We start from the raw sequence: 27,986 nt of genomic DNA, 5'->3' as shown, positions 1-27,986 counted from the left end.
CTTAGTGGGCCTGAACAATCATTTTTGATCAGTATTTACGATTAAATCAGAGAATCGATCATCCAAAGAATCGTATCGTTAATGGCCACCTTTAGCATGACCTAAGAGAAAAAACTCTACAGATCCTCCATATTAACTGTTTTTAGTGTAAGATATCAATAATTGTAGAAATTGGGGATGTAACATGTTCTGAAATACAAGTATCCCTTGATGGAGCTTAAAGGGAACCTAAACTAAGATGGATATGGATGTTTCCTTTTAAACCATACCAGTTGCCTGGCAGCCTGCTGATCTCTTTGGCTGCAGTGGTGGCTGAATCACACACCTGAAGCAAGCATGCAGCTCATCCAGTCTGAGCACCAGGGCCGTATTTAGGGGCAGGCCTCCTAGGCCGGTTCCTAGGGCGGAACAATGTTTGGGGCGGGTGGGGAGCCGAATGCGACATTTCCAATCCCCACAATGGGACAGAGGTCTGCTTTTCTCTCTGTCCGCAGCCGCCCGCTTTGCACGCTGCACCCTTGCGTGCGTGCGTGTGTCTGTGTGCAGGCAGCTACAGAGGAGTCCAGAGCAAAGTAGCCGATCAGCTGATGGGAGCGCAGGAACAGCGTCTGCAGCTTGTAAGGAGCTCTCGCACTATGCTGCTGGGGCACAGCCAGAGTCAGAGTGAGACCTCCATGCACAAATCTGGAGGACCACAGCAGGCAGCTATTTGTCCCATCCATCTCTCTCCTCTCCTCCGAGTCCCGACAGCAAAGTGCGGGGGAGGGAGAGAGTGATCAGCTGAGCGGGACGAAGCTCACACGTGGAGAAGCAAGGCACTCTGTGCAGCCTTCCCCAGTGTACAGATGAGAGGTCTCACAGCACGATGTAGGAAACTGGATGATCTGTTTCCTCAATGGGGATAACTTCTGCTGCAACGTCATACTTGTGAGTTAGTGTGGTTACTGCATGTTTTTTACTACACCCCTCCCCCCCAGAAGCAGCATTAGGTGGTCCTTTTGTCCCCTCCCTCACCTCAGCATGTCCCCCCACTGCAAAGAGGCACTACTCCTTCCATCATGCCCGTTCACAGAGGCACTACTACTTCCAGCATTCTCCTTCCCCTCTATAGTGGCAATATATTGTAACTCCCAGCAAGAACCCTGTCTCCACAGAGGCACTACTACTCCCAGCATGCTCCTTCCCCTCTATAGAGGCAATATAGGTCCCAGCAAGAAGGTCCATCCTCTCTCCTCCATAGAGGCACTACTGCTCCCAGGATGCCCCTCCTCCTCTTTAAAGGCAACATAGCTCCCAGCAAGACTAACCCACAATTATAAAGGCACTTCAGTTCCAAGCATGCCACTCCACGAACCCACCCTGGTCTTCCCCAAAGTGATACGTGGCCCCCCAGAACTTCTGCAGAGTATTCCCAGCACTCCGCACTTACCTGTCCTTACCTAAATGCTCCACTGTGCTTTATCCTCACAGGCACCTCATCTCTGTAACCCATCGGCACATGAGTATGTACGTGCCGCCAGTCGATGAGGGGCCTATAAGGATGACGTACACAGATGGAGGGATTGCGCTCCACTGTAAATACTCTACAGGTATCTCAGGGGACCACTGTTCACAATGGGTAACCCAGCAGCCAGCTCTGGGGCCCTGGTGGTCAACCCAGTGCTATATGGTGATGGAGGGGCATGTTGGAAACTGCAGTGCCTCTGGAAGGGGAGGGGCATCCTGGGAGCTGTAGTGCCTCTGTGGAGGTATAGGAGCATGCTAGCAGCTGAGCTGTAGTGTCTCTATAGAGGGGGACATGCAGGGAGTGGTTTTCAGTTTGCCGCTATGGAAACGCTGGCCCTGGCTATTCCCTTAAATCTTACCTCAGTTCTGACTGCCCCCCTTTATCTTCTCTCTCCTCACCCCAACCTTGCTGATCCCTCCTCCCACTGACCACCTCTTCAGTTACTACTCCTTCCCACCCCCCAGCTCCAATACTGTATCACTCTCTGGTTTAATAGGTTTATTCAGTGCGTAAGTGTGACTGTAATTGTACTTGCCATGGGCAAGTAAGGTCCTTACATGTCCAGTAAAATAAAGTGCTTGTTCATGGAGAAAAAAAAATCTAAGTGCCTTAGTTCTACTAGGGCATGCACGGACCTAACTTGCGCTTGCCCTTTTGGGTCCCTCTCTGGTCAAAACCTATTTGATCAGAGAGGGACCCAGTGCTAGAATATGGATCTATGTTTTCTGTTGAGGTGGGGCGGAGGAATATTGTGTTTTGCGTTCACATATTGATATGTGTGTGTGTGTGGGGTGGGGGTGGGGGGCAGCTGGTGACAGCAGGCCTAGGGCGGTAAAAGGTACAAATCCGGCCCTGCTGAGCACCAGATCTGCATGCTTGTTGAGGGGCTGTGGCTAAAAGTATTAGAGACACAGGATCAGCAGGAGAGTCAGGCAACTGGTATTATTTTAAAAGGAAAAATCCATATCCTTTACAGTTTCTGTTCTTTTTAAAGCTCACCTGAACTGAGAAGGATATGGAGGCTGACATTCATTTCCTATTAAAGGACCACTATTGCAAAAATTGTAAAATTTAAAATGCATGTAAACACATACAAATAAGAAGTACATTTCTTCCAGAATAAAATGAGCCATAAATTACTTTTCTGCTATTTTGCTGTCACTTACAGTAAGTAGTAGAAATCTGGCAGAACCGACAGGTTTTGGACTAGCCTATGTCATCATACTGGATTTTCTTTATTTTCAAAAACACTTACCGTATTTCGCGCCGTATAAGACGCTCCGGAATAGAAGACGCACCCAGGTTTAGAGGGCAAAAACCAGGTAAAAAAAAAGTGTACTAAACCTTGTGTGTCTATATACTGGAGCGTCTTGTAGATTTTCTCCCCCAATTAATGTCCTCCATGTGACCTCAGGTGTTCCCAGTGGTCCCCAGTGTGGTCCTCGTGTCCCTAGCTGTCCCCCATGTGTCCTTAGCTGTCCCCCATGTGTCCTTAGCTGTCCCCCATGTGTCCCCAGCTGTGTCCATAGCTGTCCCTCATGTGTCCCCGTTACCTGTGTGGTCTGCTTTCTGTGTCATTTCTGTAGGGGCTTGTAGGATTGTGCTGCCCCTATATGTTCCTGGCACCCCCGTGTGGTCCGCTGACTCGCGCCCCTTCCTGCTTGTGTCCGCTCCTGCAAATGTGCTCTACCCTCCCCGCAATTATGCTCTAGCCCCCCCCGCTCGTTTCTGCCACCCTCCCCGCTTGCGTGTACGCTGCCCCCGATATCCAAATAGCCGCCGCAGTCTTACTGTATCAGCGGCTCCCGGGATTGCAGCCCTGTGGTCTCCAGTCTCATCGCTCTAGTGATGGCTTCTGCTGATGACGCGCATTGCAGAAGCCACCACTAGAGTGATGAGACTGGAGACCACAGGGCTGCGATCCCGGGAGCCGCTGATACAGTAAGACTGCGGCGACTATTTGGATATCGGGGGCAGCGTACACGCAAGCGGGGAGGGTGGCAGAAACGAGCGGGGGGCTAGAGCATAATTGCCGGGAGGGTGGCAGAAACGAGCGGGAGCTAGAGCATAATTGCGGGTAGGGTAGAGCACATTTGCGGGAGCGGACACAAGCAGGCAGGGGCGCGAGTCAGCGGACCACACGGGGGGAATCAGGAACACACAATCCACACAGAAAGCAGTTACATGCAGGGAATCCCCGACGTAGCGGCGGTTCGTATCGGCGTGTGTTCGTAAGTCGGGGATTCCCAGCATTTGCCGTATAAGACGCAGGGACTTTTTCTCCTCATTTTTGGAGGAGAAAAAGTGCGTCTTATACGGCGGAAAATACGGTAGTTAAGTATAAATCCTTTTCAAGGGGTGTCTTTTAGAATCCCCAATGAAGAAATGTACTAGACCAAAACCTTTCAGTTCTATCAGATTTCGACTACCTACAGAAGTTGACAGTAAGATGGGAGAAAGTAATATTTATGGCTCATTTTAATGTGTAAGAAACGTACTTCTTATTTGTATGTATTAACATGTATTTTACATTTTACAATTTTTTGCGATGGTGGTCCTTTAAACAATGCACATTGCCTGGCTATCCTGCTGATCTTCTGCCTCTTAATACTTTTAGCCATAGACCCTGAACAAGCATGCAGATTAAATGTTTCTGGGAGAAATCTGACAAGATTGGCTGCACGCTTGTTTCAGGTGTATGATTCAGACACTACTCGGGCAACTGGTATTGTTTAAATGTAAATAAATATGGCAGCCGTCATATGCCTATCGCTTCATGTTCCCTTTAAACGCATACTGTCCTTTGACCATTTGGTAATACAAATTACTTACTGCTGCTACTGCTACTTAAACTTGTGGGTGAATCTGTATGTGTGAAGCCTGTTCACCTCCATTCTATGTGGTATCGGGGGAACTTGAACATATTGCCACTGATTTGTCCCACTACCAGATACAGTACAGGTAGTCCCCGGTTAACGACTGAGATGGGGACTGTAGGCTTGTTCTTAACCTGAATCTGTTCTTAAGTTGGAACATTGTGCCTCCAGTGTCCTCCTCTGCCCTCTGTACCTGCTTATACAAGTTTAAAAGCCATTTTTTTTTTTTTTTTTTTTTAAATCAATGTTCTCAAAAACTAAAAGTCCAATTTGAATTTTTTTTTTTTTACTTGTTCCCATGGAAACTGGTTCAATGCGTACATTTTTACGCATTGAACCAGTAATGCGTAAAAATGTATGTGTTAATGTTCCTGCACTAGCGGGAATGCGTAAAAATGTACGCAATGCGTCCCGCCGACCTCCGAGGTCGGCAAGCTGCCGGCGGGGGACTGGAGCAGCAGTGAGTGACTACGAGGGCACAGGATGGCTGCATGGGGCTGGTAGAAGCCCCAGGTAAGTGAATACCATTTTTTTTATTTTGCTTGGACATTCCCTTTAAGAAACTCCAGTTGTTATCTATGCAAAAAAGTTTCACTGAACTCTCTGACTTGAAAAAGCAGAGAGTTCTGTCTTCTGAAGCTTATCTCAACTGTCTGTCACTGTATTTTTTTTCTGCAGAGGAAAGTTCAAAAGGTCATTAGCTTGCTCTGTGAAATCATTTAGAATTCTGAGTGTTGAGTGTAAACTACACATATTAGAGAATGATGCAATGTTATAAAAAAAAACACCTATATAACTGAAAATAAAAATGAGATTATTTTCTTTGCTACTAATGTTCTATTAATTAGCCAATACTACACAACCAGTTTGTTATATCATAATTTTTTTTCGCGTCATTGTCACTTTAAAACCTTTTTAGTCCCTAAAGCAGGCATGGGCAAACTTGGCCCTCCAGCTGTTAAGGAACTACAACTCCCACAATGTATTTGCCTTTGAGTCATGACTGTGGCTGTCAGACTCCTGCAATGTATTGTGGGACTTGTATTTCCTCAACAGCTGGAGAACCAAGTTTGTCCATGCCTGCCCTAAAGTCTGTAGGTGTAATTTTACTATTTGGCCACAAGATGTCCTCACGCATTATTTCCTATTGCGTACAATAAGTATGCTAAATAGGAAGTAATGCTAGGCTGTGTTTCTTCGGCAGTAACCCAGGCATATCTTTGCTACTGGCGATCACATGGACCTAGAGGGGAGATTAATGAATGGGAACTTAGTTCCCATTTATTCATCTAATGATCGGCGGCGGGAGCAGCGAGCGGGAGGGAGCGAGGCAGCACCATTTGAGAATGATCACGGTTTTTGAACAAGAATGGTCGGACAAGTACGGATTGGCTCAGGGGACTTCTGTCCCTTGCCACCAATCCCCACTGTCGCCGGCACCATCGCGATCGCATGCGCAGACCCACAAACTGCACGGACGTGAGTCTCACGTGGCTGCAGCAGCACCAACCGTGGACGTGAGACTCACGTCCGTGCGGCAGTGATTGATTGGTTGATTAATCCACGGCATTTAGAGGTCAACTGAAGCAAGAAGAATATGGAGGCTGCCATATTTATTTCCTTTTAACCACTTGAGGACCTGTGAAACCCCCTAAAGACCAGGCCATTTCTCACTTAATTGACCACTGCAGCTTTAAGGCCTCGCTGCAGGGCCATCCAACTCGGCACACCAGTGATTTCCCCCCCTCTTCCTTTTCCTTTTCAGAGAAAGCTCTGTTGGTGGGGTCTGATCGCACCCCAGATGTTTATTTTTTATAACTTTATTTAATAAAAAAATAAATAAGTAATTTTTTTTTTTTTTTCATACGCCTCGCCGATCAATCATTTCTTTTAGGAAGTGACCAATAATGCAGTTGTTTAAAGAGAATCTGTATTGTTAAAATCGCACAAAAGTAAACATACCAGTGCGTTAGGGGACATCTCCTATTACCCTCTGTCACAATTTCGCTGCGCCTCGCCGCATTAAAAGTGGTTAAAAACAGTTTTAAAAAGTTTGTTTATAAACAAACAAAATGGCCACCAAAACAGGAAGTAGGTTGATGTACAGTATGCCCACACATAGAAAATACATCCATACACAAGCAGGCTGTATACAGCATTCCTTTTGAATCTCAAGAGATCATTTGTGTGTTTCTTTCCCCCTGCATCTCTCATGCACTGAAGTTTCAGGCTGCTCTTTTCTTCCTGCAAACAGCTTTGCCCTTGTCTGAATTTCCTCAGTATGTGAAAGCCCAGCCAGCTCAGAGCTTGTAAAAGAGAAGAGAGAAGCTGCCCTAATCTAAATAATACACAGGCAGTGTGCATAGAGGGGCCTGGAAGGGGGAGTTCATAGCAGAACCACAACACTGAAGAACTTGGCAGCCTTCCAGACACAGGCCGACAAGTCTGACAGGGGAAAGATGCATTGATTTATTACAGAGACTGTGATAGTAGAACGTGCTGCAGTAAGCCAGAACACATGAGAATAGCTTTTGAAACTTGTAGGATGATAAAAAACAGGATGCAATTTTTGTTACGGAGTCTCTTTAAGACTGATTAGGTCCTCCAGTTTATGTTTTTATTCAATAAGATCTGAAAAATGATTGTTCACTAAAAATTGTACCCTTTCACATCTGCATTGAAGCTTGAGCCTTCTGGATATGCTGGAGCCAGGCCCATTGTACATACTGATCCACCTAAGCACTGGCTGAGCAGTATGTTCAGGGGATTGTGGTTCTGTTTTTGAGTATGAGGGTAGATGTACACACTAAATCTATAGCAACCCTGCTTGCCAAGTACACATTCTTAAGCCTCAGTCACACTCGGGATCTTTTTGCTCGCCATTTGTGCTTTGCTGACCGCTGGCGATCGGCAAAGAGCTGTTGCACAAGTATCCTATGGGATTACTCACAGTGCAGTGATTGAGGCACGTTTGCAATTTCCGATGATTGCAAACGTGCTACATGTAGCTTTTTCCTGGAGATGGCGTCATGGTTCTCATTCGCTTGAATGAGAATTGCAATCACAGAATAATCACAGAACAATTTATGAAATGCACTTCCTGCAAGTTTATTTGGCCCTGTTTAGAGCGGCATACAATTTTCATGGAAGTCGAACATTTTAGCATCTTATTGACCATTTCTAGTGGTACATGACCGGGGTAAGGAGGGCGGAAATGGAAGTAGTTGGTGAGTTGGTGTGGCAAGGTCATGGGGAGATGAAAGGCAACTAAAGGGATCTTTTTTTTTTTTTCCCCCATTTAAGACTACAACAGTCTCGAGTTTATACCAGTGTTGACCCTGATTTGCTTAGTCACTAGTGATTCAGTGCTTAATTGCTAGTGATTGAGATATTAAAGGAAACCTAAAGCCAACTAAAGAAAGAGTTTCACTTACCTGGGGCTTCTACTAGCCCCCTGCAGCCGTCCTGTGCTGGTGCCGGTCCTCAACGATCCAGCGTGGATGGGAACACAAAGGATAGGCGTGGCCAGGGCTGCGCAGTGGCCGTTGACTCCTAGTTGGCAAAACCAAAACTAAATCGCAGCGGGAGAACAGAGGATGGTTGTGTGGACTGGCACGGGACAGCTACAGGGGGCTGGTAGAAGCCCCAGGTACCGGTAAGTGAAACTCTTTTTCTTTAGTTGGCTTTAGGTACACTTTAAGCTTTCTGTCCCAGTGACAGCCTCTGTAATCAGATCTGCCAGCTAGAGGAGAAAAATGTATAGTTGCTACAAGCCTACCGTTGAGGACAATGCAACACTACTTTAGATATTTTTAAATGCTTATTATCCTTCATTATTCTGAACTCTCCAGTATGGCAAATAGATGTACCATTTGGTAACCCTGTTGATAAATATGCACATATGGAGCCATGGGTATGTTGAATATTGAATCATGTATTACTCCTAGGAACTTGTAATGGTTTCTAACCTTTTTGTGTTCCTAAACTTTACCTGCTTGAATTTTTTCTCATCCTTGCTCAATGTCTAAACATATCATTTCAGGTATGAACAGCAGAGAGATAACTTAAACCAACAATCTTTTAACATGGAACAAGCCAATTATACTATCCAAACACTGAAAGATACAAAAACAACGGTATGTTTTATTTTATGGATCTCATAACCTCCTATTTTTGGAGCGTCGGGTGTTAATTTTACCCATATGTTTACTTTGGTGATTTCAGCCTATCAAACAAATTTTGAGTGCTAAATTGGACTGTATAATGCTGTAAGGATGGATTCATACTAATGGAGGTGGTGTTCTTCCCCGCATTAGATGTGACTGCCCATGTTAACGATTGGGCATGTTCACATTTAATGTGATTTCTGCATGCTGCTTACAGCATGCAGCACTCTTTTACTCAATACACAAGATTCTCATTTCCCTTGCCAACTATTTTGTCAAACTGTGCATTGCAATGGAAACAAATATGCATGGTGTGCTGGAAAATGATGTGCATGTTGCCTGTGCGCCACAAGTGCAAACCTAGCCTAAGGAGCTGCATTAGTTCTACTGAAAGGCGCAATTAACTTTACTGCCAGGGTTTGGTTCAGTAAATCCTAGCAGTTGCATCTCTGCCAGGATTTTACCCTCCATGAGGTATGCACCATAAGACTTGGAACCCTCTAAAAATCGCTGCATTGCTTTTAAGATCACCACAGCACTGTGTGCAGCGATTCCTAGGGCGATTACATTTCCCAGCGCTTAGAAACACTGTACAGTAAACTGTACACCATTTCAGATTCACGATTGCTTTTTATTTAAAAAAAAAAACAAAACAAAAAAAAAACCTTTATATTAGACTTACCCGGTGTTGGATGTCTGTCTTCCACCCGATGCCCCTCCCCTTAAAGGAAGAGGTTATAGGTGCTCTGTAGGATTAATCAGTGAAGCGCCTGTGACCTCATATGCTAGGGAACGGGGCTACAGACAGAAGCTGAAAATTATGGACACCTGGTAAGAGTAAATAACTTTTATTTAAATTTGTAATAGTTTAACCCCCCCCCCCCCCCAATCACTGCAAAAATCGCTTTTCAAAGCATTTTTGGCAAATGTGGACAATCCCAAAATGCTGCAAAAAAACGACCTAGGGGGTCCCATGTCCTGTAATGTAGATGGGGCAAAGTGGCTGGGTGGTGTGCTACAGTGGCTCATGCCATGCTTTATAAACTGGTGCTGCTTTTCATTTACTTGTATTAGGCTGTGGGAAAGTTGCAATTTATAGAGGGGTGTTTTTTTAGTTTTTTGTGTAGAAAGGCAAGTGAGATTTCCTTTGCACATATTTTATAGAAGGAAGCCCATATGGTAATGCGCAATAAAAGGTACACTTACTGGATAACCAGGCAAACAAGCATGTAGCTGGGCGTATACTGTATAGCCCTTCAATCTTTCCCGGGTGGGTGCAGCCTCAAACTACCGTGGCCATCGGTGTTGAGTGGATCAGGTGGATGCAGATCCTGGGTGCCCCACCGTGGGGTAAACGTGTGCTGGTAACGTTATGACGTGTTTCGGCGTTCCACACCTTCGTCAGATAATCTAGGTTACGCACACCTGGCCATGGAACAGCTGAGAAGTCAATTGTCCCATTGCTTTTGCTCCCTTAACAAGTGGTAGGGACATATGCAAACTGTAATTCGACACCGTTCACCTGATTTGGATGTAAATATCCTCAAATTAAAGCTGACAGTCTGCAGTTAAAGCGCATCATGGTCGTTTCATTTCAAATCCATTGTGGCTGCGTATAGAGCCAAAAATGTTAGAAATGTCGATGTCCCAATATTTATGGACCTGACTATACTGTATATCTACCTCTCCTTGTATAGCTAACTATGTTAATTAACATAGCGGGCGCGATGGCATTAGTAAGCAGCGGTCGTTGTTTAGTAACGCACGCTAAGCTGCCACTAGCGTGCAGAGACACCAAATTAAGTTGTGTTGATTAGCGTGAGCAACAGGAGGTTGTTCGCAATATTACTTTTAGTGAATCAACCCCTATATGTTTAAGGCCCTGTTCACAGTGGTTAGTTGTGTTGCAGAATAATATTGCATGTCGATTTACTGCCCATACAATTCTGTGGGCCTGTCCACAGTACTGCGCTGTAGCGGATTGCAGAATTCTAACTCGCTGCATACAGGCTTTGCATTAACCCTTTAGCAGCCAATTTATTTAAAGAGAACCCGAGGTGGGTTTGAAGAATATTATCTGCATACAGAGGCTGGATCTGCCTATACAGCCCAGCCTCTGTTGCTATCCCAAACCCCCCTAAGGTCCCCCTGCACTCTGCAATCCCTCATAAATCACAGCCACGCTGCTGACAAACAGCTTGTCAGAGCTGGCTGTGTTTATCTCTATAGTGTCAGTCTGCTGCTCTCACCGCCTCCTGCAGAACTCCAGTCTCCGCCTGCATCCCTTCCCTCTCTGCTGATTGGAGGGAAGGGACGGGGGCAGGGACCGGAGCTATGCAGGAGGCGGGGGAGCAGCTGAGACTGACACTACAGATGTAAACACAGCCTCAGCCTGATTTATGAGGGATTGCAGAGTGCAGGGGGACCTTAGTGAGGTTTGGGATAGCAACAGAGGTTGGGCTGTATAGGCAAATCCAGTCTCTGTATGCAGATAACATTCTTTAAACACACCTCGGGTTCTCTTTAACCACTTCAGCCTACAGGGTTAAAAATTTTTTTGCATCTGAGCAACTTTCACCTCCCATTCATTTGCCAATAACTTTATCACTACTCGGCACAATGAATGGATCTATATCTTGTTTTTTCTGCCACCAATTAGGCTTTCTGTGGGTGATACATTTTGCTGAAAATTAATTTATTCTAAATCAATTTTAACAGGAATATTAAGAAAGAAATGGAAAAAAATTATTTCTCAGCTTTTGGCCATTATAGTTTGAAATTTATACATGCTACCATAATTAAAACCCATGTACTTTATTTGCCAATTTGTCCTGCTTATTACACCATTTAAATTATGTCCCTATCACAATGTATGGCGACCATATTTTATTTTGAAGTAAAGGAGCAATTTTTCAATTTGCGTCCATCACTATTTACAAGCCAATAATTTTTAAAAAATAGATTCATACACTGCTTTGACATGCATATTTATAAAGTTCAGACCCTTAGGTAACTATGGTTTTTTTATTATTGTAAAACATTTTTTTTTTAATTACAAATTGTATGTGGGTAATTTTTGGTGTGGGAGGTAAACAGTTATTTTTTTTAATGTAAAAAAGTGTATTTGTGTAATGTAAAATGTATGTGGGTGTAATTTACTATTTACAGTCAAATAGTCCTAGGAGCGATCGAGCTTGCTCCCAGGAAGAAGATTGAAGCAGGGGAACTTTTTGGAACGCAAAAAAGCTGCAGCGTCTGGAGAGACGCTGTCGGCTTTTCTCCGGGGGGATCCGATCAGTGAAAGGGATCTATAATCCCTTTCACTGTTCGCTGGGCTAACGGCCGGTAGCGGGAGCGTACACGGGGGGCCTGCGGGAGCGCACGTGTGACCCGCGGGAGTGCGCGCAGCCTATTTGGATGAATAATTTTGTCCAGTTAGGCTGGAGTGGTTAAAGGGAAGGTTCAGGGAGGGTGGGTAAAAAATAAAAATCAAATTCCACTTACCTGGGGCTTCCTCCAGCCCGTGGCAGGCAGGAGGTGCCCTCGCCGCCGCTCCGCAGGCTCCCGGTGGTCTCCGGTGGCGCACCCGACCTGGCCAGGCCGGCTGCCAGGTCGGGCTCTTCTGCGCTCCAAGGCCCGGAACTTCTGCGTCCCACGCCGGCGCTCTGACGTCATCGGACGTCCTCCGTGCTCTACTGCGCATGCGCAGAACTACTGCGCATGCGCAGTAGAGCACGGAGGACGTCCAATGACGTCAGAGCGCCGGCGTGGGACGCAGAAGTTCCGGGCCTTGGAGCGCAGAAGAGCCCGACCTGGCAGGCGGCCTGGCCAGGTCGGGCGCGCCACCGGAGACCACCGGGAGCCTGCGGAGCGGCGGCGAGGGCACCTCCTGCCTGCCACGGGCTGGAGGAAGCCCCAGGTAAGTGGAATTTGATTTTTATTTTTTACCCACCCTCCCTGAACCTTCCCTTTAAAGCCTTGCAAGTGCTCCAGGCCAATTTATTTTAGCACATTTTTTTTAGTTTTAATTTGTTACATTTTCTGGCTACTAATTAGTACTGCTATAATGTGTATTTATGGCCACTTGTCACCAGGGGGCAGTGTGAGATAACAGGACTTTTGCTTTCAGTTTCTATATTTTCTACTAGCAGAGAAACATCAAAGCATTCCAAGAATTTATAGCCCAACAAGTTCTGGCTGAGGTCAAAAGCGGTGCACATTTCTCAAACGCTAATTTCTTAGAAGCTGCTAATTGGTTAAAATTTATGTCCAGTCTCCATTGCAGTTCAGTCATTCTGGTGTGTGTGTGTGTGTGTGTGTGTGTGTGTGTGTGTGTGTGTGTGTGTGTGTGTGTGTGTGTGTACCTAGCCTCACTGACGGCAAATTCACTTTGGTATTTGGCTGGAAATCGGCAATGGGCTGCGATTTGCCAGGTAAAGTTGGTGTATTTACTGTGCTTTCTTCTGTTAGGCAGGGGTCACACTTGTCTGTTTTTCTCTTGAATACAGCATAGAAAAACTAAGAACCAATGTTAATAATTGGACTAGTTCACACTTGACATGCAGATAAACAACTGACAGCAATGCAGCACTGTCAGAAACCGCATGCAGAAATCTGAAAATCAAGATTGCCCCCTGCCTAAAGCTCTCATATAGGTATCGCTCTTTCTGCTAGATCGCCCTGTTATTTGTTCCATATTTCAGAGGATCCCTGTAAGGAATGCAGCACTCTTATTTGGCTTTGTAAGGACAGTAGCAGTTAGGAGCTGACATTTATTTAGGGATGTATTGCTAATAAACTTCATGAGAGATACAAAAAGCCAACATGACTCAAAGAGCAGAAACCATGAAAATCTATCAAATGAGGTTATGAAATCTTCACAAGCTGTAATAAAGGACACCGGTCCAATTAGAAAGCAAAACAATCTTTAAATAAAACTGATGACATTTGTCAAATTGTTAATTAAAAGAATAGTCGCATAAATCATAAAAGGTAATTAAAGTGTATGCACATTTACATGGTATTTAGTAATGAAAATATAAACCCCTGATGTGTAATTTGTGTTTCACTGAATGAATTGTAGCTTTTCTGCATTGAGGTTATGGTTTTGGCACCCCCTGCTGAAATATGTAGTAATGTGCAGGTTGGCATGTTAGAGGAATATCACATAGGAGTGGCCTATTGTCCCTACACTAGACAGCTGAAGACTATTTCCTACTGACCATTTTCTTCACTAGACTTTCCTTGTAGTATTTAGTTATGTAAACTGTAAGTAGAAATGGCCTGATTTTGTTTTTTTATTTGATAACTTAAGGTGGATGCTATGAAAATTGGGGCAAAGGAAATGAAGAAAGCCTACAAGACTGTCAAAATTGATCAGATTGAGGTAAACTTGAAGAACCTTGCATGATGCATAAAGCAGTTTATGCCACTGTGTTACAGCATTTATTGGTGTAGGTTTGTAAATCAACTAAAGGCTTGGATACTGTTTGTAGGATTTGCACGATCAACTGGAAGATATGATGGAAGATGCAAATGAAATCCAAGAAGCACTGAGCCGGAGTTATGGAACACCAGAAATCGATGAGGATGACCTTGAAGCAGGTAAGGAAAAATAAAAATGAACACAGGCAATAGAGCAGCCTATCCTGTGGTCCTTCAATTAAACGAAAAAACATTTTGGTGGAAGTAGTAATCATTAAGTTAGAAAAAAAAAGTGTAAAAAGTTAGAAAAAAGGTGAAAGGAGAGGCAGATAGTGTCACAATTTAAAAAAATAAAAAGTGGGGAACAACTCCCTTTTCATTGCAGTAGTTGGTAGCCCAGTGCTTTATCTATGTAGATTAAACAGTTGAACTGCAATATAAACAGCTGGCAGCTCTCCTGAAAAGTAAATTGACACCTAACACTTTTATCTGGCTATGCAAACTTCTTGACAACGAGAGTGTTGAAAAGCTCAAATACAAATTATATATTTTTGTTGGGAGCTAAATGAACTAGATTTTACATTAGACATGTGGATCTGCATACTTCAGATATCAAACTTAACACTCTTAAATTGAAAAGAAGAATGTGGCACTCCAGAGAACTTCTATATACAATTTCTACTACACCTACTACTAATATCTTGAGTTTATCTTCAGGGCAGTTTTAAATATTTTCTGTTAAGTGTCAAAGAAGTACCTTGACCTACCAAAGTAGGTGATTTAAATTTAATATGTGATTGTCTGTTTCCCAAAGAGCCACATATGACCAGTCTCCCTCCAGAAACACCCTGATTGTCTATTGCTTTTCTCGACAAGTTTATAAGGCAACGGCTGGGCTCCTTTCCTGCTGAGTTTGTCAGCATTGATGCAATTTAATGCAGGCAATGCACAACTCTTCTTAATTGATAGACTCATAATTTGATAAACACGTCAAATCAAACAATTAAGGGTTAAAAATTACAACATCAATCAGTTTTTTTTTTTTTATTATCAATAAAACAATATATTTTCCCCCAAAATCGAGTGATAAACGTAGAACTGCTATTCCCGGAAGGATTCTTGATTTGGAAATTCTCAGTTTGCTGGATCAGGCTCCATTGCATAGTGTATAATCACCTTAACACAGCTAGCAGTAAGAGTTGGGAAACTGACTTTAAAGTGATCCTAAAGTCAAAAAAAAAAAAAAAGTTTTATTCACCTGGGGCTTCCAACAGCCCCCTGCAGCTGTCCGGTGCCCTCGCCGTGTCCCTCCAATCCTCCTGTCCTCGCCGGCAGCTACTTCCGGTTTTGCCGTCAGGAGCCGATAGGCTGGGAACGTGAGTGATTCTTCGCGTTCCCAGCCACAATAGCGCCCCCTATGCTGCTATATGCTATATGCTATGTGTTATATGCTATAGCAGCATAGAGGGCGATATTGTGGCTGGGAACGCGAAGAATCACTCGCGTTCCCAGCCTATCGGCTCCTGGCGGCGAAACCGGAAGTGGCTGCCGGCAGGGACAGGAGGATCGGAGGGACACGGCGAGGGCACCGGACAGCTGCAGGGGCCTATTGGATGCCCCAGGTGAATAAAACTCCCTTTTTTTTTTTTTTTTTTTTTTTTACTTAAAGAGACTCTGTAACAAAAATTGCATCCTGTTTTTTATCATCCTACAACTTCCAAAAGCTATTCTAATGTGTTCTGGCTTACTGCAGCACGTTCTACTATCACAGTCTCTGTAATAAATCAACTTATCTCTCTCTTGTCAGACTTGTCAGCCTGTGTCTGGAAGGCTGCCAAGTTCTTCTGTGTTGTGGTTCTGTGATGCATCTCCCCCGTCCTGGCCCCTCTCTGCACACTGCCTGTGGGTTATTTAGATTAGAGCAGCTTCTCTCTTCTCTCTTATCTTTTACAAGCTGGATAAATCCTCCTCTGAGCTGGCTGGGCTTTCACATACTGAGGAATTACATACAGGCAGAGCTGTCTGCACTCTGCAGGAAGAAACAGCCTGACACTTCAGTGGAAGATAGCTGCAGGGGGAAAGAAACACACAAATGATCTCTTGAGATTCAAAAGGAAGGGTGTATACAGCCTGCTTGTGTATGAATGTATTTTCTATGTGTGGACATACTGTACATCAACCTACTTCCTGTTTTGGTGGCCATTTTGTTTGTTTATAAACAAACTTTTAAAAACTGTTTTTAACCACTTTTAATGCGGCGAGGAGCGGTGAAATTGTGTCAGAGGGTAATAGGAGATGTCCCTTAACGCACTGGTATGTTTACCTTTGTGCGATTTTAACAATACAGATTCTCTTTAACCACTTGCCGACCGCCCACTGTATATAGGCGGCGGCAAAGTGGCATGCCCAGGACCACGTAACGCACATTGGCATCGGGTCCTGGGTCTCTTCCGGGGCGGGGCGCGCGCATCCGCCGGCAATAGGCTCCGCCCACCCGCGACGACAGCCCGCCGGCCGTTCGGAAGCGCCGGTGGGTTGTTAACCCCACGATCGCCGCATACAAAGTGTATAATACACTTTGTAATGTATACAAAGTGTATTATTCAGGCTGCCTCCTGCACTGGTGGTCCCAGTGTCCAAGGGACCACCAGGGCAGGCTACAGCCACCCTAGTTTGCACCAAACACACTGATCCTGCCCGCCCACCCCCCAGACCACTGTTTGCACCCAATCACTCCCCTAATCACCAATCAATCACTATCTGTCAACGCTATATTTTTATTTTAGGTCCTAACTGCCCCCTGGGGGCTCCTGATCACCCCCCCCCCTACCCCTCAGATTCTCCCCAGACCCCCCCCCCCTTGTGTACTGTATGCATCTATCCCCCCTGTAATTACCCACTGATCACCTGTCATTCACCCATCAATCACCCCTGCCACCCATCAATTAGCCCCTAACCTGCCCCTTGCGGGCAATCTGATCACCCACCCACACCATCAGATCGCCTGCAGACCCGACCTCAGATCATCTCCCAAGTGCATTGTTTACATCTGTTCTCTCCTCTAAACACCCACTAATTACCCATCAATCACCCCCTGTCACTGCTACCCATCAGATCAGACCCCTATCTGCCCCTAGGGCACCCAGTCACCCGCCCACACCATCAGAACGCTCTCAGACCCCAGCCCTGATCACCTCGCCAGTGCATTGCTTGCATCTATTCCCCCCTCTAATCACACCTTGAGACACCTATCAATCACCTCCTGTCACCACCTGTCACCCCCTAGCACACCTACCCATCAGATCAGGCCCTAATTTGCCCCGTGTGGGCTCCTGATCACTCGGCCAAACCCTCAGATCCCCCTTAGACCCCCTTCCGATCACCTCCCCAGTGCATTGATTGCATCTATTTTCCCTTCTAATCACCCCCTGAGACACCCATCAATCACCTCCTGTCACCCCCCCCCCCCCCCCCCCTAGCACTCCTATCCATCAGATCAGGCCCATTACAACCTGTCATCTAAGAGGCCACCCTGCTTATGACCGGTTCCACAAAATTCGCCCCCTCACAGACCACCTGTCATCAAAATTTGCAGATGCTTATACCCCTGAACAGTCATTTTGAGGCATTTGGTTTCCAGACTACTCCTCACGGTTTTGGGCCCCTAAAATGTCAGGGCAGTATAGGAACCCCACAAGTGACCCCATTTTAGAAAGACACCCCAAGGTATTCCGTTAGGTGTATGACTAGTTCATAGAAGATTTTATTTTTTGTCAAAAGTTAGCGGAAATTGATTTTTATTTTTTTTTCACAAAGTGTCATTTTCCACTAACTTTTGACAAAAAATAAAATCTTCTATGAACTAGTCATACACCTAACGGAATACCTTGGGGTGTCTTCTTTCTAAAATGGGGTCACTTGTGGGGTTCCTATACTGCCCTGGCATTTTAGGGGCCCTAAATCGTGAGTAGTCTAGAAACCAAATGCCTCAAAATGACCTGTGAATAGGACGTTGGGCCCCTTAGCGCACCTAGGCTGCAAAAAAGTATCACACGTGGTATCGCCGTACTCAGGAGAAGTAGTTTAATGTGTTTTGGGGTGTATTTTTACACATACCCATGCTGGGTGGGAGAAATATCTCTGTAAATGACAATGTGTTTTTTTTTTTTTTTTGTTTGTTTTGTTTTTTACACACAATTTATATCCATTTAGAGAGATTTCTCCAACCCAGCATGGGTATGTGTAAAAATACACCCCAAAACGCATTATACTACTTCTCCTGAGTACGGCGATACCACATGTGACACTTTTTTGCAGTCTAGGTGCGCTAAGGGGCCCAACGTCCTATTCACAGGTCATTTTGAGGCATTTGCTTTCCAGACTACTCCTCACGTTTAGGGCCCCTAAAATGCTAGGGCAGTGTAGGAACCCCACAAGTGACCCCATTTTAGAAAGAAGACACCCCAAGGTATTCCGTTAGTAGTATGGTGAGTTCATAGAAGGTTTTATTTTTTTGTCACAAGTTAGTGAAAAATGACACTTTATTAATAAAAAAAAATCAATTTCCGCTAACTTGTGACAAAAAATAAAATCTTCTATAAACTCACCATACTACTAATGGAATACCTTGGGGTGTCTTCTTTCATACCAGCATGGGTATGTGTAAAAACACACCCCAAAACACATTATACTACTTCTCCTGAGTACAGCGATACCACGTGTGGCACTTTTTTTGCAGCCTAACTGCGCTAAGGGGCCCAAAGTCCAATGAGCACCTTTAGGCTTTACAGGGGTGCTTACAATTTAGCACCCCCCAAAATGCCAGGACAGTAAACACACCCCACAAATGACCCCATTTTGGAAAGTAGACACTTCAAGGTATTCAGAGAGGCGCATGGTGAGTCCGTGGCAGATTTCATTTTTTTTTTTTTTTTTTTTTTTGTCACAAGTTAGCAGAAATGGAAACTTTTTTTTTTTTTTTTTTTTTTGTCTCAAAGTGTCATTTCCCGCTAACTTGTGACAAAAAATAAAATCTTCTATGAACTCACCATGCCTCTCAGTGAATACTTTGGGATGTCTTCTTTCCAAAATGGGGTCATTTGGGGGGTATTTATACTATCCTGGAATTTAGCACCTCATGAAACATGACAGGTGGTCAGAAAAGTCGGAGATGCTTCAAAATGGGAAAATTCACTTTTTGCACCATAGTTTGTAAAAGCTATAACTTTTACCCAAACCAATAAATATACACCAATTTTTTTTTTTTATTTTTTTTTTTTTCTATCAAAGACATGTAGCACAATAAATTTGGACAAAAATGTATACAGAAATTTTACTTTATTTGACAAATGTTATCACAGAAAGTTAAAAAAATAATTTTTTGACAAAATGTCTTTTTTGATAAATATAATAAAAACTAAAAATCGCAGCAGCAATCAAATAGCACCAAAAGAAAGCTGTATTCGTGACAAGAAAAAGAGGTAAAATTCATTTAGGTGGTAGGTTGTATGACCGAGCAATAAACCGTTAAAGCTGCAGTGGTCTGAATGGAAAAAAATGCTCTGGTCCTTAAGGGTTTTTATGACTGCAGTCCTTAAGTGGTTAATGTTCTCTTTAAGTCCTGGAACCCACTTGCAGCGCTTTCTAAGCGCCAGTGATTTGTAAAGCTCTTGCTGATGTAATGCTATCGCTCAAGTGGGATTACACCCATAGTATTACATTAGCAAGAGCTTTTCAAATCACAAGCGCTCACAAAAGGCTAAGAAAAGCGCTTGCTAGTGGGTTCCAGGCCTTATAGATCTTGTGGTTTGTAGACATGGCAGCAGTAAGATGATCTAGGATCAGATTACTTATTTTTTGTTTTTTTCATTGTATGCCAGCAAATTGCAATTTGTGCTGCACAACAAAGCCACTTGAAAAGTCTAATCTTATTGTCCCCCCAATATAAAAATAAACATCATAACAAGTTAGATTTGATAGGGTGAATGTACTTTTTGAAGTAATTGTTTCACATGGACATGAGACTGTAGTAAATTGGCAAATTATTTTATTTTATTTCAAACTCTTCTCGGTTTATGTACTTTATATACAGAACTTGATGCATTGGGAGATGAATTGCTGGCTGATGAAGACAGTTCATACCTGGATGAAGCAGCCTCAGCCCCAGCTATTCCAGAGGGTGTTCCCAGCGACTCTAAAAACAAGGTATTTCATTCATCATCCCAAAAAGAATATGCAGATCATTGTTCTGACTATACCAGTTGCATGCTTATTTATAGGAATACATGTATGAGGCATGTCGTCTAGCAGGGATCCGGACTCAATACCTCATGCAACTGACTGTTAAAGGGCCAAGGCTATACAGATTTGTCGCTAGTCTAATGGCTAGCAATGTTTTTTGTTGCTATACGGGAGGGAAGGAGGGCCAATGGAGCTTTGCACAAGGAACACAAGAGCAGGTGGGGTGAGTGGGGAAAATAATGCCCTCAGCCGAGTCAAGTCAGTCTAGAAGATGGCTCGCTAATGCTCTGAGGGGGATTAGGGGCCCGCTGTACACATGCTAGATTCTCCGCAGAGATGGTTATTATTGGGCACCTTACTGAAGTTCAATTTTGTGTAGCTTAAAGAGAACCCGAGGCGGGGTTCTCACAATGCAATCCCCATACAGAGGCTGGGTCTACCTATAGAGCCCAGCCTCTGTTGCTATTTTAATCCCCCCTAAATCCCCCCTGCGCTCTGTAATCCCCCCCCCCCCCCTAAAACACAGCCGCGTTGTGCGGGCTGTGTTTATCTCTTTACTGTCACTCCCGCCGCTCCTCCTGCAGAGCTCCGGTCCCCGCCCAGGTCCTTTCCCTCCAATCATCGGCGAGGGAAGGGACGCGGGCGGTGACCGGAGCTCTGCAGGTGGCGGGGGAGCGGCGAGAGTGACAGTAAAGAGATAAACACAGCCCGCTCTGACAAGCTGTGTGAGCAGCGCGGCTGTGTTTTAGGGGGGATTAAAATGGCAACAGAGGCTGGGCTCTATAGGCAGACCCAGCCTCTGTATGCAGCTAGCATTGTGAGAACCCCGCCTCGGGTTCTCTTTAAAGCAAATTTGTAACTTTAAGGGAGGCAAAAGTTAGATACTTACCTTGGTAGAGGGAAGCCTCTAGATCAGTGGTCTCAAACTCAATTTACCTGGGGGCCGCAGGAGGCAAAGTCAGGATGAGGCTGGGCCGCAAAAGGAATTTCCCAATCGCGGCGCATCGCCGCCTCTGCCCGCCCCTCTCACTCTTCCTTCACAGAGAGGGGCGGGGAGAAGCGGCGATCCGTGCGGCGATTGACGTCAGGAGGGGCAGAGCTGAAACTGAAAGCCCTGCCCCTTCCAGGAAATGCTGGCGGATTGCCCCCCGGGCGATTTGGGGGCTCTGCAGCCCTTGTTTAGCGGCGGGGATGCGGCAGATTATTTGGGAGCACTGAGGCGAACTATAAGGAAGCTTTTGCCTGCGAGGGCCACAAAATATTGTATCGAGGGCCGCAAATGGGCCGCGAGTTTGAGACCCCTGATCTAGATCTTCCAGAGGTCTTGCAGTGTCCTGCAGACCACCGCTGGATGTTGGCACCCCTTGGAAGCTCACAGCCTGCTCCTGTACATGAACATGTGTCCGCAATGCACAAGATGGCTTGTGCCTGTGCAGATGCAAGAAGCCTTTGCTTGGGCTTGGCGGGCAGTCCCTGTGTGCAGGCAGATAAGGATGCATGATATGCAACCTTGCCAACAGTTAAATGTCACAAGTGTTATGAGACAATATTTTGTACTGCGTGTCCACTTGATATTCTGAGGCATGTCATACCATAGCAGGATGGGGCAGCACGGTGGTGTAGTGGACGCGCGCACACACACACATTAATTTGCTTCCCCCTATAAAATTGGTCCAATATTACATAGATTCCATGGACATTACATTAAATTGACCTATTACTATGGTTTGGATTTGTGAGCCCCTGTGAGGGACAGTTAGCAGCAAGACTGTTAATACTCTGTACAGTACTGCAGAAGATGTCGGCTCTATATACAATACTAAATAATAATAGCAGGATTGTCTTCACTGACTGACAAATTGGATAGCTGAGCTTTGGAGAATGGAGTTTAAATTGCCTCAGATAATGGCTGCCATTCTCCAACACTGAGGCTGCATGCCAGTTCTAGTGTAGCAACATCCCTTCACGCCCATTCGTGTAGCGTGACACGCATGACGCTTGCAGTGGGGTGTGGAGCTGCACAGCACCATCCAATGTAAGGGAATAGAGCTCATTTCCACCTCTAGAACATGCGCCTGGACACATTTTCAAAATGGTGCTGCAGCGTACTGCGGATAGCTTTGGTTTCACTCCATAAAGGTGGCCACTAACGGTCCAATCTAGTGAAAAATCGTTCAAGCGATCGTATAATTCTGATTGAATGTTATGGGATTGGTTGTAAATCTCCGTTGATTGGCACAATCTATTACGAATGATTATAAAGTTGGCTGATTGGATTTTCGGCTAACCAGAATTTGGATATTCTTGTTGGTTGTGATAGGATGCAAAGATTGGTTCGATGATGGTGTGCTGAACGATGCATTACATTATTTCACTTCTAATTAGAATTATCTGATCGCTTGAACGTTTTTTTTTTTTTTTTTGCTATAAATTGGATTAGTGGCCACCTTCACATCCAATTGTACCACTTCCATGTGGTATGAGAGCTTATCTACTCAATCTGCCCAATGTATTCAAAATCTGTTGGCCCTCATACTACATGGAGGTGGTAAAATTGGCCAATGATTAGCCAATCACTGATCAATTTTACCACCTTCATGTAGCATGAGGTTCAGCAGGATTTGAATACTATGAACAGCTTAAGCCCATATACTACATGGAGGTAGTAACATTGGTCAGTAATTGGCCAATCAAAATTGAAGATGTGTCCGTAGTTTTAAGCCTGGTACACACTTTGAATTATGATTGGCCAGTCCCTGACCAATTATACCACCTACATGTAATATGAAGTTTTACCTACACAACCTGCTCAAGTATTTCATATCTGTTGACCCTCATACTACATGGAAGTGGTAAAATTGGTCAGTGGTTGGCCAATCATAATTGAAAGTGTGTACCAGGCTTAAGTCTGTGACTAACAAATCATGCCTCCTAACCTGTAAGCAATTATTCCACAGTTATTTTGCTTTGTCTTAGTTCCTGTTAATTGTCTCAGAGGATACTATCATTCATGACTGTCTTAAAGAAATATCAAGCCAACCTGTTCCATGCTGTTTTCCTCTGTTTACAGGATGGCGTTCTAGTGGATGAATTCGGGTTACCACAGATCCCTGCTACATAAGTGGAAAACATGGTACAAACTGCTGGGTCAATGAACTGCAATTTTCCCTTTGGATTGCTTTGTCTTTATTTCTGTTCTTTACATTTATCTAACATTACTATTGTGTAGTGGAACAAAAATCAGAAACTCATTTTTAACCTGGCGCAAATCCCCCTTTTATCGTTTATGGGGAAATTGAGTGTACCTTTTTGTGATTCGCTGGAAAAGGATCTTTACACCACAGACCCAGGCATCCTATATAGTTCTCCGTTTTTTGCCCTCTACCTGGACTGGTCATTCAGCAATGTCGTCTTTCTTCTTGGATTAAGATTGAAGATAAAACCTGTATACTTTGCATACATTTTAAGAAGTGGGTAAAACCATTTATTCTTTCACTGGTATATCCTGGTTTGTACCTTTTTGACTTGATACAGAAGTTATGTCCTCATGAGCATCATTGTGTGATCAAACTAGCATCATTGTTACGTATGTGGATTAGGAGCCTTCATATACGTATAATTCCTGTGGTAGGCTTACAATGATCTAAAGCTGTGGTCACAAGATAAAATCCACACAAACAGCTGCACTGACGTGGATTCATATTCTCTACCAAACCTACAGGAGCTCGGGACTAATGCAGTCGCAATGGTCCTGTGGCTGCTGCTGCATTTTTTTCATTTATGCCACAAGTACAAATTTGAGACAAAAGTAAAAGCAGACTTTGGGCATAAAACTAACTACAACTTGCTACATGTAGAAATGTATTATATCATTTACAATTTCATAACAATAATTTAAAAACTTTTGTTTTACATATTTGCACTTGACTGCTTAAATGGTTTTATAGCTCTGGCAATTATGAAAAATAAAGCATTGCATCTTACTGATACGTATACTAATTAAAAAAGTCATGTCTTGCACTGATCTATTTTGTGTAAAGCCTTATTTCTATCAGAAAATTAAATACCTGTGGGAGAGAAAACCTTCATCACGTTTCAATGTATTTCTGGTCTTCGATGATCCTCTAATGCAGGCTTTCTCAACCAGGGTTCCCTGGAACCCCAGGGTTCCTTGAGGACTCTGCAGGGGTTCCTTGGCATTTTACCCCATCGTGGGGGGGGGGGGGGAAGTATAATAGAGCACACTATAATAGGTGGTACTGTAACAAGAAGCACTAAATTGGGGGGTCAGGAGACAGTATAATGAGTGGCAGTGTAATAGGAGATAGTGAAATTAGCAGCCTAACCTACTTTTAAGACCAAGCCTCCTGAAAAATAAATGTAGGGGTTCCTCGAGACCAAAAACTTGTTTGCAGGGGTTCCTTGAGATCCAAAAGTTATTTACAAGGTTCCTCCAAGGTAAAAAGGTTGAGAAAGGCTGCTCTAATGTAATCCAAAGTTATCTGGACAACACCACTGTTTCCCTTATTTATCCACACTATAAGCACCCAGCCAGCGACCTAGACATCCACGCTCAGCTGTACACCTATCAGCACCCATTCACTTCCCTATCGGCACCCAGCCACCGACCTAGACATCCACATGCTGTACACCTATCGGCATCCATTTACTCCCCTATCTGCACCCAGCCACCTATCTAGACATCCACACTCAGCTGTACACCTATCAGCACCCATTCACTCCTCTATCAGTACCCAGCCACTGACCTAGACATCCACACTCAGCAGTACACCTATCAGCACCAGCATCAGCTAACAGTCAGATCTGACAATATCAGATGCAGCCTGGTTCAGAGTCTATGATTAAACGTATTAGAGGCAGAGGTTCAGTAGGGCTGCCAGGCAACTGGTATTGCTTAGAAAAGGTAATAAGGTTAGTGTGAACATAGGATTTATGTCTGGCTTTTGGAGGAAGCTTGTGGCCACCTTTCAAGTGATCAACCTTTCCAAACGTTGTATCAAATTGGTAATCAACTGGACAGGAATGCCAAACTAGTATGTATGTATGTATGTATGTATGTATGTATGTATGTATGTGTGTGTATCATGGTTCTCCAATCAAATCTTTTGTGACCAACAAGTTTTGTTGGGTTTGTACCTAATATGGATTTGACCCCCCAACAGAAAAAGTGTTATGTGCAGAACAACATTTAGACTACCTTGTTTGATCATTTTAGGACCAAGAAACAGGTTTATGGTCATTTCTGATCCATAACTAGACTTGTTCGCTCTGCGTCAAGGGCTGATGTGATTAGATTATTCCTCCATCAGGGATAAATACTATCTTGCATGTTCGAGACCTAAGGTTAGTGTTGGGTTCATTGGAGGGATGAGGCTAGTGCTATGTGAGTGGAAAGACCTCACACTGTTGGGAGGTGTTCAGCCTTTGAGGTTTGGAGCTCTGTTATCAGCTATGCTGCCACCACTGACGTTCATTGTGGATGCTACAGCAAGGCATGTTTTTGTGAGCCCAGGCCATGTGAAGTAATCTTCCTTCCCCCCCTCCCCCATATTTTTACTTGTTTGTGACCTTGTTTTTGATTTTTAAACCAGTTCTAAAATTAAATTAATAAAGCCTAAAACGAAATAAGACCATTTATATTTTGTAATTTTGTTGAAAAAAAAATCAGTTTGTGTGGACCCTAAGATTATCATATCATTTTATCTTTTGTGACTCTCTTGCAACTGGCAGAGTCCCAGTGGATTGGCGTACAGCCCACGTTTTCCCATTATTTAAGAAGGGCAAAAAATCTGATCCAGGAAATTATAGACCTGTAAGTTTAACATCAGTTGTATGCAAACTATTTGAGGGGTTACTAAGAGATACTATACATGACTTCATAGTAGAAAATTATCTTATTTCTCAGCATCAACATGGGTTTACTAAAGACAGGTCCTGTTTGACTAACATGCTCAGCTTTTATGAGGTAGTGAATGCTAATATGGATATTGGGAATGCTGTAGATGTGATATACTTGGACTTTGCAAAGGCCTTCGACACTGTTCCCCACAAAAGTCTGGTGCAAAAGTTGAGGATGCAAGGACTGGGGAAGAGTCTGTGTTCATGGATAGGGAACTGGCTAATGGACAGAAAACAAAGAGTTGTGGTCAATCAATCATACTCAAAATGGGAGACTGTTAGCAGTGGGGTCCCACAGGGGTCTGTTCTGGGTCCAGTGCTCTTCAATTTATTTATTAATGACCTAGTAGATGCAGTAGTGAGCAATGTTGCTATTTTTGCAGATGATACAAAATTGTGCAGAATCATTAACTCTCAGGAAGATAGTGTCATATTGCAACAGGATCTGGATAGGATGGCTATATGGACACATACATGGCAGATGAAATTCAATGTTGACAAATGTAAGGTCATGCATTTTGGACGTACTAATGGTCTAGCACCATACAAAATAAATGGGATACAGTTGGGGACATCAAACTTGGAGAAGGACTTAGGAGTACTCATTGACAACAAGTTAAATAATCGTACTCAATGCCAAGCAGCTGCAGCTAAAGCTAACAAAATTTTGGGATGCATTAAAAGGGAAATAAAAACTCGAGATGCTAGCATAATATTGCCCCTGTTTAACTCTCTAGTAAGGCCACATCTGGAATATGGAATTCAGTTCTGGGCACCACATTACAAAAAAGATATTGCAGTTTTAGAGCAGGTGCAGAGACGAGCAACAAAATTGATGCGTGGGATGGAAGGTCTCACTTATCGAGAAAGGTTACATAAACTGGGTTTATTTAGTCTAGAGAAAAGACGCCTTAGAGGGGATCTAATTAACATGTATAAATACATCAGAGGGCAATATAATACCTTGGCGGATGAGCTTTTTGTCCCTAGGCCTTCTCAAAGGACTAGAGGACATGATCTGCGCATGGAGGAAAAATGTTTTAGCCATTTATTTAGGAAAGGGTTCTTTACAGTAAGAGTGATTAAGATGTGGAATGCATTGCCACAGGAAGTCGTTATGGCAAACTCTATACCTGCATTTAAAGGGGGCTTAGATGCTTTCCTTGCGTTGAAAGACATCCATGGCTACAATTACTAGGTAATGCCTAATGATGTTGATCCAGGGATTTTATCTGATTGCCATCTGGAGTCGGGAAGGAATTTTTCCCTTTAGGGGCTAATTGGACCATGCCTTGTAAGGGTTTTTTCGCCTTCCTCTGGATCAACAGGGATATGTGAGGGAGCAGGCTGGTGTTGTACTTTATACTGGTTGAACTCGATGGACGTATGTCTTTTTTCAACCAAAATAACTATGTAACTATGTAACTATGATATGAAAATCCAAGTGTTTTCAATCAATGGGGTAATAATTGGGTGTGAGAGAGCCACCATCCTGTTTCTTGTGTGTGTTTGATTTATTAGTTTTTTTATAAGGTGGAGCCGAAAGTGATATGGAGGCTGCCATATTTATTACCTTTTAAACAATACCAGTTGCCTGGGGTCCTGCTGATCTTCTGGCATCAGTAGTTTGAGTCCCAACCCTGAAACAAGCATTCAACTAATCCAGTCAGAGCACTTGATCTGCATGCTTGTTCAGGGTCAATGGCTAAAGTATTAGAGATAAAGGATTAGGGGGATGGCCAGGCAACTTGCATTGTTTAAAAAGAAATACATATGGCAGCCTCCATATCACTCTTACCTTAGGTTACCTTTAAAGGACAACTAAAGCGAGAAGGATATGGAGCCTGCCATATT

General features: G+C 43.9%; 1 protein-coding gene across 1 annotated transcript in view; it reads left to right on the top strand.

The window, feature by feature from the left end:
• CHMP5 (charged multivesicular body protein 5) overlaps positions 1–25,862 on the top strand; it is a 44,657-nt gene extending 18,795 nt beyond the window's left edge. Inside the window, exons 4-8 of the mRNA XM_068236690.1 lie at positions 8,426–8,519; positions 13,864–13,935; positions 14,045–14,153; positions 20,065–20,177; positions 23,284–25,862. Coding sequence (XP_068092791.1) covers positions 8,426–8,519; positions 13,864–13,935; positions 14,045–14,153; positions 20,065–20,177; positions 23,284–23,334 — 439 coding nt within the window. The 3' untranslated portion in view covers positions 23,335–25,862. The remainder of the gene's footprint in view (positions 1–8,425; positions 8,520–13,863; positions 13,936–14,044; positions 14,154–20,064; positions 20,178–23,283) is intronic.
• The last annotated feature ends 2,124 nt before the right edge of the window (positions 25,863–27,986 follow it).

The sequence above is a fragment of the Hyperolius riggenbachi genome, chromosome 5 (genome assembly GCF_040937935.1).
Source record: "Hyperolius riggenbachi isolate aHypRig1 chromosome 5, aHypRig1.pri, whole genome shotgun sequence".
NCBI lineage: Eukaryota > Metazoa > Chordata > Amphibia > Anura > Hyperoliidae > Hyperolius > Hyperolius riggenbachi.
The sequence above is the reverse complement of the archived record's forward strand: the minus strand, read 5'-3'. Positions and strand labels throughout refer to the sequence as shown.